The sequence below is a fragment of the Paramisgurnus dabryanus genome, chromosome 9, assembly GCF_030506205.2.
Source record: "Paramisgurnus dabryanus chromosome 9, PD_genome_1.1, whole genome shotgun sequence".
Lineage (NCBI taxonomy): Eukaryota > Metazoa > Chordata > Actinopteri > Cypriniformes > Cobitidae > Paramisgurnus > Paramisgurnus dabryanus.
This window is the reverse complement of record NC_133345.1, coordinates 21,625,619-21,638,940: the sequence shown is the minus strand read 5'-3', so window position 1 is coordinate 21,638,940 and position 13,322 is coordinate 21,625,619. Positions and strand designations below refer to the sequence as shown.

Here is a 13,322-nt window from a genome sequence, read left to right as displayed (position 1 = left end):
ATAGATGACCGTCTGCTGAGGAAGAAGGTGTTACAACCCAACCCTGACGACGCCCTGACCCCTGCTTGGGGTCAAGAGGTCACACTGAAAATGCAGGCTGTGCTAGAGGATAGGACTGTGGTTGAAAAAGACTGCAAGCTGGTCTTCGTTATCGGAGAGGGAGATGTCAACCAGGTGAGAAAGACTGACAGGCAGAGGAGGGGCAAACACTACACTACTAAAACACCTGCCTCTGTCACCTTGCACCTGCTATCTACTTGGTTTTCTTCTGGGATTAACCTGTGTTTTCACATGTTGAGTTCTGTATGTGTTTACCCAAGGCTGGTAAAGTAACCTGTAAGCTAAAGTTAGATTAATTTAGTTTAGTCAGCGTTTCTGGGTGTGGTTAAGATTTAAGGTTTAGAAATAAGCATAGTTGTCTCAGAGGATGATACACTTACAAGACAATGTTGTGAGTTATATGATAAAAGTTTAATTAGATTTTTCTGCATGCTTAGGCTCTGGAAGAGTGCGCCATTTCAATGAAGTTGGGGGAGATTGCTTTAATGCTTGCAGATTCACAGTACACCTACGGACTGCTAGGAAGGTAAATATAATATCTTTAAAAATCTAATTTTGGGGATTCCCAATAAGGTTCACAGATACTTTGCGACGTTTGGCTATACATGACATGCTTCTTGGTCAGTTTAGGTGCTTTCACATTCAGTTAAGTTAATAACTCAAGAAGGTGGGGAGGCTGGAGAGCCCAAATGAACAGCTCTGTGACATCAGGTCGAAAAAGTAAAGTGGTTTCTATCCTCACAGGGTGGAGATAAAGTCCTGTTATACCTGTTGCTCTTAGGGCAAAAGGCCTGTCCTTGGTAGCTTGCTAAATGAACCATGAACAGGAGCAGATGGCCTTCCCATTCAGGAATGACCAGAAGCCCCTCCCCTCCTGCCCAATACCCTTCATTCTTTAACTATAGGCAATCATTTTGTTTAACAACTCACTTCACTCATGAATGTACACTATGTGGGTGCAAATGCGGTCAAAAGTTTACTTTCACTCAGGCTGATACGTACCGTTTGCTGGCTAAACTGGCCAGTTATGTGTTGATACAAAAACAGAACTTTACTTTAATCATGTATATACACAAAGTAGGGATGCTTATTAAGCAAACCAAAGCAAAATCTATGAAGATATAAGAGCCAGTGGAAAAAAAACAAAATGAAGACCACACATACACATGTAAATAATGCATCAGGTTAATGCATGTAAATGCTATTTTCTTTAAGGACACTAGGGAGCCTATGGAAAAAGAACAAATAATCATAAATAATAAATTGTGCAAAAATAAAATAAATCAAAGATTACAAAATATGAGACTGAATAATGTATAAATGCTTTATTTAAAGCAACACTATGTAGTTTCCATGTAAAAATGACTTACAGCTCCCCCATGTGGTTGAAAAGCGCAACAGTGCCTGGTATCAGACACTCTTCTGCAGGCGGGGGGAGGGGCGGAGCTGTGTTTCCTACCCTCCACCGCCACTTTCAGAGTGTGCTTGTAGCAGCTAGGAGGCTGCTCAGGTTGCAGCAACAGTACAATTTGTCCAGTTAAAAGTTGTTCTATCACTGAAATAATTTTAGAGACATTATTTAAAGGTAACAAAACTACATAGTGTTGCTTTAAAGGGACACTCCACTTATTTTGAAAATATGCTAATTTTCCAGCTCCCCTAAAGTTAAACATTTCAATCTTACCGTTTTGAAATCCATTCAGCTGATCCCCGGGTCTGGCGCTAGCACTTTAAGCATAGCTAAGCACAATCCATTGAATCTGATTAGACCACTAGCATCGCAATAAAACTTATTTAAAACCTATTTAAAAAACTTGACTCTTCTGTAGTTACATCGTGTACTAAGACCAACGGAAATTAAAAGTTACGATTTTCTAGGCCGATATGGTTAGGAACTATACTCTCATTCTGGCGTAATTATCAAGGACTTTGCTGATGTAACATGGCTGTAGCAGGCGTAGTGATATTACGCACTGCCCGAAAATAGTCCCTGCCATTAAAAGTAACCAAGGGGACTATTTTCGGGCAGTGTGTAATATCACTACGCCTGCTGCAGCCATGTTACATCAGCAAAGTCACTGATTATTACGCCAGTTTGAGAGTATAGTTCCTAGCCATATCTGCCTAGAAAATTGCAGCTTTTAATTTTTTGACGTTTTAGTACACGATGTAACTACAGAAGAGTCAAGTTTTAAATAGGAAAAATATCAAAACTCTTTGGTTATTTTTTGTGCGATGCTAATGGTCTAATCAGATTCAATGGATTGTGCTAAGCTATGCTAAAAGTGGTAGTGCCAGACCCGGAGATCAGCTAAATGGATTTCAAAACGGTGAAAATCAAATGTTTAACTCTAGGGGAGCTGGAAAATGAGCACATTTTCAAAAAAAAGTGGAATGTCCCTTTAAATAAAAATGTTAAACAGGGTATCCAATTACTTGTCTAAGTCACTAAAGCTTCTTTAATAGTAAATAACATAGATCAGTAATATTAGCAGTTTCATTTACTTGCAGTTGTTTGCACTGCATTCACATGTTCGCACAACAAATCTGTGCATGGAGATAAGCAGTGAACTGTGGTCATGTGTTTTTGAGAAGTTTGTGATTTTCCATTGTGAACTGTCTTGAAATCAATTGCACGGGTGACCATGTGCAGTTTCCAGATGAAAGTCCAATTAGTTCCCATGCCATGTGACTTTGCAAATCCATGTTAACATGATCTATGCCTGTTATTCAGATGGTATTTTAGCCATAAAATTACGTATTCAAAATGTACAGAGCACAAAAGTGACCAGAGATTAGTCTGAGATCCTTGGGGGACACTAGCTGAGATCATGTTGTTCTCATACCATGATTGTGATGTCCTTGAGCTTTGGTGTGTTTGCATGCTAACTACACATTTATACATGTGTGTGCATGTATGAGTGTGTATCTCATTGGGTGAAGGCTCTGGAGTGATCGTTAGGTTTGTCTTGTAGCGGTGCAGACACAGGGGCTGATGGGATATTCTCCTGTGTGATTCTCTCTCTTTGGCCCTATTATGAGTGTCCTCCACTGGGAGCGGGCCGTCGTGAGAGGCAGACAGATGCGCGGTTAATGGTTGTTTTGATACCACTGATTAGGGCTGTGAGCGGCAAACTTAAATTTAGCCTGGCCCAAAGGTAGACCTCACAGGCTTCTTGCCAGCGGTTAAAAGGGTGACAGCAAAGCCACTGTGACAACATCTTCTCCCTTGACATTGAATGGGTACAACACACACACACCTATGCACTTAGACACAGACAATGCTTCCTTAAAAAGCAGATACTATTTGATAGAGGTGATAAAAGAAAGCTAACATATATTTGTTTTGAACAAACAAAATAATGCTTATGATTTTACATATACCTTTAATAACTTTACCTTTCATAAATGTACATATAATTATTATTTCACCTTGGTTCTTACTATTCTTCTTGAGCAATGTCTGTTTAAAGGCGTGCGTGATAGTTCGAGTTTTTCGACTGACCTAAGTGGCAAAGCTGAATCTGAACATACCGTCACTGTGAGGAAAAACCCACGTGTGCAGAATATGCAAGGAATCCAAAGAACTTACAGTACCAGAAGAATTTATGTCAAGAACAGTGGGCAGCTTCATGGCTCATTAAATACCAGAGATGCAATACAAAAACAAAATATAAAGAACTAGGAATGTGCAAACCTAAAAGGATTTTTTGGAACATAAGAAGCTATAAATGCCACCTCCGTCAAAATTGAAATAATGATATTAACTGAATGCTGTCAGCACGTTTTATATGTTCATCAAATACTTTCACTTCAAATCTGTTTAAACCAAGACCATTTAGAAATATACCGCTTTGTTGGCAGTTGTGACTACTTGGACCTGAATACAACCTGAATGCGGCAGGCACATGCATAAAAGAACCTCCTAATGTGTGGTTCATTTTCTTATTTTTACCTATTAAATCCTGAGTTTTATCATTTGCAATGTTTCTAGTTGCATTTTTAGTGATTCTGAAACTGTGTATTTTCCAAAATAATTCTTTTGAAGTGGATGTTTTTGCCATAAAAGCTTGCATGCACTTAAAGAGTTTTGCACCGAAAGACATTGATATTCCTTGTACTATATGACCTCTAAAAACAAACCTGTACAGCTTGCTGATAATATACAGCAAATCTTTAAATCTGTGAGCAGAACAAGAACAAGAACTGAAAAACGTTTCAGCTTTCCAATAAATTGAACATCTATGGTAAATAAACAAGTCTCTTTGAGTTTGAGAGGTAAGCATGATGAAGGCTTCGTTTGACAAGTAACACTCTTATCCAAGTACATCACCTCCGGCATGTTTTGCTTATCTGACAGCTGTGATGGCTTGTCAAAGTTGTGATATGGCAGATGGAGGGGTGGGGAAAGGGAGAGAGGAAGCTACTGAAGAAGAAGGGAGGGAGGAAAAGAAAAAGAGTTAAAAGGAGAGAGAAAATCTCATTTAGTTTCTCTCCAGTGGTTGTGACATGCATTGATTGCGCCCTGTTGGTAGTCTCTTACAAACAGCCCTGTCTCCACCAAAGGCACTTCACAGCTTTATGTTCGAGCCATCTGCAGACAGACTGTTTCCGAAGACTGTGATAGGAGTTACAGTGTGGGGTGGGTGTCATCTCTCTCTCTTTGCATGTAATCCGTGCATCAGAGCAGGCATATTAGTTTGAAGCTTACAGAACAGCATGGGAATCTGTTTTGCGTTAACAGAGGTAAAGCAAGGTTAATGCACCCGTGTTGATCTGCAAGCACAGCTCAGTAGAGCAAAACATTGTGAATGGTCTTCGAAAGATTCAGAAGAACCCATGCTGCAAAGCTGGAGACATACAAACAATATCGAAAGTTGTAGAGACAGCCAATACCGACAAAAGAGTCAGGCAGCCTATCCAACACAACCAAGATCAACTTAGTTGTTATCTTCAACATTTTACATTTCTGTCATATGATTGGTCTGTTTGATAATACCGTTTTAGTGCTGTGTGTGGCAGTGACAACTTGCAGCGGTTCAATTTTGGAATTTTGGGGTAAGGTGATCCTTGTCCGGCACTAAGTCAAGAACTTTATTGTCATTTTAGCCATTTATAGCAGTTCAGTACATACACTGAAAAAACGAACTTTTTGGTGTAGTAATATTTATTAGATTAACTCTCATAATTTCTACATAATAATATTAACATTTATTGAGAACTAGATTTTCCTAAGTAAAATGATGATAAATACACAATTAATTCATGTAAAAAATGAACTGTGTGGGAATAGTAAGTCTTATTAGATATTTTCTTGTATTATTTAACTGTTTTATAGTCACTGCACATAGTCCTAAAATAATTAAGTAAATTTTAATAAAAAAACTTTAGCAGATTCAAGTAAAAAATCTTAGTTCATTTTACTTAAAAATATTAAATCCATTAAACTAAAAAATCTAAGTAAAATTTACTTACATTTATTTGCACATGTTGTAAGGAATACCCAAAATTCTTTGTGCCTGAATATTTTTATTTTTTAAGCTTTATCACAGAATAAGAACTGATAAGAACTTTAACTACTTAAATATTTGTTAGCAAAATGTCATAAAGGTTTAAGCTCTTATATTATTGATGTTGTTTTGTTGTAAATAATAATTTTGTGAAGTCACCGTTCAGGTGATCAGTGTTTCTTTACATGAACGCTGTTCAGAACATTGTATTGTAATGCTCTCCACAGTGCTGATAATGCATGTCAGAAACACAGTTTGTGTGTGTTTCTGTTCAGAATCGAGTTTATTCAATGACTGACTTGTTGTCAGTCATGAATTTTGTGTTATAATGCCATTTATAATACTAAAAATAACTAGGTCCATAGAAATATGTAAAGAAAATAACAAACAGAAAATACGATTTATTTAATATTATTAGGACAGCAATGCTTAAATTTTCAAAAAAAAAAAAACTAATAGACTTTACCTAAACGATTAAAATAAATCTAACTTCTAAATAAAATAATTAAGTAACATTTAATTAATTATTTAACATATGTTTATCATGCAATTTTAAGTAAATTTTATTTGATTTTAGTAGGTAAGTTTTACTTATAAAAAAGCAGTAAATTTTACTTAAAAAAAGTTTGTGCAAATTGTTACGAGGATTTTTTTAAGTAAATTTTACAAGTTGTTTTTTTCAGTGTAGTGAAATGAGACGTTTCTCCAGGACCATGGTGCAACATACATACACTGATATACACTCACCTAAAGGATTATTAGGAACACCTGTTCAATTTCTCATTAATGCAATGGTGTAATAGTGTGGGGGATGTTTTCTTGGCACACTTTAGGCCCCTTAGTGCCAGTTGGACATTGTTTAAATGCCACGGCCTACCTGAGCATTGTTTCTGATAATGTCCATTCCTGTATGACCACCATCTACCCATCATCTGATGGCTACTTCTAGCAGGATAATGCACCATGTCACAAAGCTCGAATCATTTCAAATTGGTTTCTTGAACATGACAATGAGTTCCCTGTACTAAAATGGCCCCCACAGTCACCAGATCTCAACCCAATAGAGCATCTTTGGGATGTGTGGAACGGGAGCTTCATGCCCTGGATATGCATCCCACAAATCTCCATCAATTGCAAGATGTTATCCTATCAATATGGGCCAACATTTCTAAAGAATGCTTTCAGCACCTTGTTAAATCAATGCCACATAGAATTAAGGCAGTTCTGAAGGTGAAACAGGATCCAACACAGTATTAGAGGGTGTGCACACCAAAGCTTTTACGCCCATGGCCGGTGTTTTCAGTTGTTTCCAATGGAAGCTCTGCATTTCTCAAATAAGCCAGCAGCTAGCAGTTTTCTTCCGCGCTGAAACCGGCGCCTGGCGTTTTTTCCGCGCAGCGATGAGCGCCGAGAGTTGAAACATTTTCAACTTTGGGTGAAAGGCTCCGCTCGTCAATGTCAGTTCTCACACGGCTGTCCAATCACAGTGGAGGAGGGGCGGGACATTTCCACAGCAACCAACCGGCTCACAGCTAAAGTATCACAGCTACCAAAGCGCTCAGCTGAAAAAACAGCTGGCATTCGTCGTTGTCCAGGCGTTTTCAGCCACGTTTAAAAGTTTTGGTGTGCACAACCCCTTAGAATGGTGTTCCTAATAATCCTTTAGGTGAGTGTACATAAAAACAACAAAGAGCTAAGAAGGAAAAAAGTGCATGTGCGCAACCTTGTGCAAAGACGGTGCTAGACAGAAGACAATGTAACAACAAGACAATACACTACTTACAAATGGGGCGGTCACACTAGACTGAGCATAAAAAATATTTTTGGGACGTTGCTGCCAAAATATGGGCGAAAGAGCTCGTCCATTTTTGCTTTTTAAGTAGAGAAAGGTCATGCCCAAGGGGCATTTTTCCAATCTCTCTTGTGGTGCCATGTCTCACCTCTTAACCCATGGTGATGCACTGCCAAGATTTGGCTTTAAAAAAAGCTCTTCACAAACCTATGGGTGACGTCACAAACACTTCGTCCATATTTTGTTCATGCTGTGACGTAACAATGTTCTGCTGGTTACTATCTTCACATACAAATTTGCAGGTAAGAGTATAGCAGAACTTTGCACCGAAATATCTTTGCACAAGTGCACATTTCCAGCCTGACGCTTTCGCAAGCGTATGAATGGAAGTCAATTGAATGAAAAGTGTGACCGCCCAAGTCAGTGATTCTGGTGCCCCAGATAAAACATGACATTTGATTGAATTTTATTTTAAGATTTCACTGGAAAATGGGGTGTGATGTCATCCTAGATTACACAGGGGAAAATATTATATGTTTAGCCCTTAAAGCTTTTAGTGTTTGTCAACCAGTCCACCAATTACAGTCAGCTTGTTTTGACTCATGCCAAGCAATTTAATAGACTCCTGATTTGTGTTTGGCATTTGCATTGAACAGGCAGAACTAAATGACGATACAGAAATCCCAGACAGCTTTTAAAAATGCTCCCAATATGAATGAGTCACCCATTTTGCTGGAAATCATGGTAGCAGGTCACCCACTCACACCATATCACACAAACACACACTTCTCAATTCTCATCCATACCCTCATTTACCTCTTTTCTCTTTCTCGAGCTTTTATCTGTGTACTTGCCGGAATCCAACATCCCCCACAGATAAACACAGTGGACAGGAACAAATAATAAATTAGGGTGTAAGCCGAGCACAAAAGTGCTCAAGTGAAACACTGCAAGTGTTATGGCAGGAATACGATGCTGTTGTTACCAGCATGCACTGAGACGAGGCCTGCCTCCCTATTGGTCTTGGCTGAGTCACACTGGATTTAATGAGAGAGAAAAGTGTGTATTTACTCGGACATTGAGACATGTTGTAAGATTTAATAACCAACCCCAGATGGCTTTGGATAAACTGGTGTGGACTAATAACAAGAATATAAATATACTTTGTTAACGCTAAAAATGCCTCCAAGACAAAGCAACCTAAAGTTTGTATTCTTCTGTGTGTAAAGCAAAACACAAATCCCCAGTTGACCTCTAGCAAGGCCGCTAGCTGCGCTAATCAAAGCAAACATGCAGCCATAGTGGAGGGCTGGGTTACAACAGAAGACGAATCAAAGGTCACTGAGGTTTTATAGACAGCATGCCTCTTATTAGCCAATCTCATTTTAGTAAGGACCCTTCATAATGGCTTTTTTCCAAAAAAAGCTCTAGGTAAGCACAGATAAAGCTCAAAACAAATCCTCACCATATGTCACCGGGTGATAAACTGTGAATCAGATCAGCATTAAATCAACATGATATTAAAGTTAATCCTTTTTACTTTCTTAACTCGAGTGCTTTTATATTGTATGCATTGTGTGCTTTATTCCAAATCTTTGACAGACACTAGTAATGTTTTTGTGCCTCAAAAATAATTATTTGCTTTTCCTCTTAAGACAACATTTGTTTTGCGCTGACCAATAGCGAAAAATGTATTCGCATTTACATTAAAGAACTAAAATGGGTTGCAAGCATTTTGCATCTATTCTAGGTAGTTGACTTTGTCCTGAACAAACCTGATGGAAAGAAATGAAATCTGTATTTTTTGAAATATGCTATAATTGGGTCCCCAGTGCTTCTATCAACCTAGAAAATGTGAAAAAGATCAACCCAGTAATTTAATTTTGGTAAACCATGCATATCTGCATATGAAAAAATTGATCATTGAAATTTGGCTCCCCTGTGATGTCAGAAGGGGACTATACAGCCCCTTAAAGGGATAGTTCGGCCAAAAATGATATTAAACCCATGATTTACTCACCCCAAAGCCGTCCGAGATGCATATGTCCTTAATTTTTCAGACGAACACATTTTTTTTAGTTATTTTAGAAAATGTCTTATATCTTTCAGCTGCTAAACAATAAAGTTATGGGGTCCACGTACTTCAAGTCCCCAAAATTTGCAAATGTCCTTCCCCCAATAGATCCAAACGGCTCCAGGATGATAAACAAAGGTCTTCTGAGGAACCTCTCGCTGTTTTGTTGTAGAAAAATCCATATTTAAAACTTTATAAACGAAAATAACTAGCTTCTGGTAGCGCCGCCATCTTAGACTCCTCTGTATTCAGGAGAGGGTATCAGCATAGTGTACGCACTTTTCTTAGTGACGTATGACAAATGTGGAGGGTGGGGGCACAGAGCAGCAGCAGAGAAACCTCCATAAACTGCATACGCTCTCATCTTGAATGCCGATGCGACTAAGATGGCGGCATTACCTGAAGCTAGTTATTGTCCTTTATAAAGTGGATATTTCTACAACAAAACGGTGCAGATTACCCTCAGAAGGCCTTTGTTTATCATCATGGATTTATTTTGGATTTATTTTGTGAAGGATGGAGGCACATTTTTTGGACTTGAAGGACGTGGATCCCGTAACTTTACATTTATATTAACTGAAAGATCTAAAACATTTTCTAAAATAACTGAAAATGTGTTTCTCTGAAAAATGATGGACATATGCACCTCGGACGGCTTCGGGGTGAGTAAATCATGGGTTTAATATCATTTTTGGCCGAACTATCCATTTAATCTGCACTGTTCAACCACTGCACTGCCATTTAGTGCAGAGATCAACTCATTTGCATTTTAAAGGACAACCCAAAAATTGCACATTTTTGATCAAACCTACAAAGTGCAAATTTTAACATGTTGTAATAAAGTATCTATATGGTATGTTGAGCTAAAACTTCACATACATACTCTGGGGACACCAAAGACTTATTTGGCATCTTAAAAAAAGTCTTAATCTTTAATACAGTATATATTTAGCATCTACTAACTAGTTCAACTTTCTAAGCTCATACTACCACACAATTTGTGATATAGCTGTACAATTATAATTCTTGATGCAGATTTTCCAACTAAACTCATGATTTCCATGAAATTCCTATGAAGTCTTTAGTTCGTACCTTCTCATTTCAAGAGACCGTTGTTACCTTTGAGGCACAGAAAGCAAGGCACATCCAGAGAGGTGGAAACAGATTGAGCCTTCAAGCAAATGTGCTGTGAGTTGTGTAGGTGTGCGAAATCATGAGATGTATCTCCGCTCATCTGAATGTCAAATTGCCCGATGAGGATTCCATATATGAGTACGCGCCATTGATAAAATCTTCAGGCTGCACTGACATATGACACATTCTCACACAGGCGCACAATCTCACACTCTGCCAAGTGATGTGTCTGTTCACAGCATGGCTTTAAATCAACACACACACAGACACACAGATCTGTGTTCTGGTGACGTTTTGTGTGCAAAGTCTTGGAAAAGAGCAGCATGAACAGAGGAAAAGAACTGGCAGTAACCTGCAGTACAACTGATTCAAAAAATATTACTTTGCAATTCAGATTAGTTTGAATGGTACAAAATCTGCAAAATTATAAAACATCTGTTTTAGTAAAACAGCCTTTGTTTGTTGTACTCTAGCAAAGTGTTTTTAATACTATGGAAACAAGTTTTTCACCGGTCGTTTCAAAAGTGCTGAAATGCGTGTTTAAACACTTCCAGGATGAAATATTTGAGAGATGGAGAGTAGAGTTAAAGCGAAGAACAACGTTTTCAAACTTGTCATATTTGTCTGTCTTGTAAATCGACATCTCATCTGGATATAATATTGATTATCTCAGCCAGCAATATGATGTTTGCCGATACCTGCAAACAATTCAGTGTCAAATTTCGAATCGATTCAGGGGTATATTGATCAATTTAGCGATATTTAGACAACATGACACCAATCTGCACATCTATTTTCTTAAAGGCAGGGTGCATGATCTCTGAAAGCCAATGATGACATTTGAAATCACCAAAACAAACACGCCCCTACCCCAATAGAATCTGGACCTTCTTTTGATAGACCTGCCCCACACATAAGCAACCCAGGCAACGATGTCGGTTAGTAGACACCCCTCTTACTGCTGATTGGCTACAAGTGTGTTCCGGTAGTCGTGCCAACTCCCTTTTCCAAACTGTTTTTCAAAAATCATGCACCCTGCCTTTAAATGCAAAATATTTCCATAATTGTCCTACAGCACTGCACACTGCGTTTACGGCTCCGACATGGCCACCGGAGCTGAAAGCGGCCACTGTAGTAAATGTTTGTGTTTTTACCAGCTCTGCACGTTTCAGGAGCATCCTAGGGATGGGTTGTGCCAGCTGAATGTAAAAAAGTTGGGCGTAAGCCGCATGTTAGGCTTTTCTTTCGGCTTTATGAAAAATATTTCTGCCTGTTGCACCATTTAAAACTATGACATTGCATAGCGCTTAGTGTTAGACGATAAGAGCTGTCCCTCCTCTCCTCCAGTGCACCCATTCATCAAGATGCTTATGTCACGTGGTTTGGGGTGGTTGGTGGGTGTTGTTCACTACTCAATGGGATGGATTAAATGCAGTGTTAAAATTTGGAGTATGGGTTTTCCATTAAATAATATTTTGCATTAAAGTTACCTGTTGGTTTCTGTGATATTAATGGTAATGAAACAAAAAAGACAATGAAAATATCTCTCACTCCAGTTGGCTGAAAGTATGAAAATAAAACAAGTACAGTTTTTGCTGGCTAATATAGTTATTTTTGGCATTGGCTGATATGAGACGAAAATTATCAGCACATTGTATATTGGCAAAAGTCCAATGAAATCAATATAACATCATCAATCATTATTATATAACAATCATTGATGTACTAAATATTAGCATGACTATGATTTGGCTTTAGTCTTGAGACCACACATTGTGATATTGCTCAAATATACAAACAATTTCAGCATATCCCAATTTGTTCTCAGCCATACAAACAACCAGTCTTAGCCATTAAATTTGCCACAGGTGAACCCAAATTACAGTTTGTGCCTTGATAACCGACTTCATTATAAGAGTACAATAATTTTGTGTACGTGAGCTCTCATCTGTTTGTATGATGTGGATGTTTATAAAGAAGTTAATAAGTGGACAGCTTAAAGTACTGTGGGTGTGTTACTCATGCATCACTGTTCTGTATGCACGTGTCTCCAAGAATGTATGTGTATGCATGACTCACAGTGAATGATCAATCACTGCTGACGATAGTTACACTGTATTCTGACAAGCAGTTCGGTCAGCTGTCAAATTGGCCCACTCTTCCATATGTTTCCTTTGAATGGCCAATTTGCATCCGAAAGCTACTACGGTGTTTTATCCGGTCAACATTGCCAGTATCCGCCACACAGCAATCACTTAGTTAAAATGCATGCAAAATCAGAGGAAATATTGTCACTCAGCTTATCTGTACTTTTGGAAACATGCCCACAGCCGGCTCATGACAATCACTAAGTCACATGATTTAAGAGTCGTCAAACCTCTAGCTGGAACTTCAGCAGAAAATAGTCAGAGCCACTCCCAGCTATACATCTACCTTATATGGCTGTTTTGCATGCAGTATACTGTGATTTGTAGTAAAAATATTTATTTGATGTCTTCATGTTGTTCCTAAGAACCAAGTTCAATTTGATTCTTTAGCCATTTAAGGAATGAGTTTATTTTGTTCTTCAACTTAATTTGAAAGAAAAACTATCAAAATGTAAAAGAAAAACTTTTACATGCAAAACACAAGTGAACTGAAGTGCACGTATGCATACAGTACAAAGATAATAACAGACACAATGATAACAGAAACCTGTTCATGACTCAGGTGTGTCATTGTGTTCTGACAACATCTGAGTGAAAACTCACTG

The 13,322-nt window shown here is 38.3% G+C and overlaps 1 protein-coding gene across 1 annotated transcript in view; it reads left to right on the top strand.

Moving 5' to 3' along the window:
- Nucleotides 1-13,322, top strand: part of fkbp16 (FKBP prolyl isomerase 16) — a 45,190-nt gene that overhangs the window by 1,483 nt on the left and 30,385 nt on the right. The window contains exons 2-3 of the mRNA XM_065282681.2: nt 5-174; nt 498-586. Of these exons, the coding sequence (XP_065138753.1) occupies nt 5-174; nt 498-586 (259 nt within the window). The remainder of the gene's footprint in view (nt 1-4; nt 175-497; nt 587-13,322) is intronic.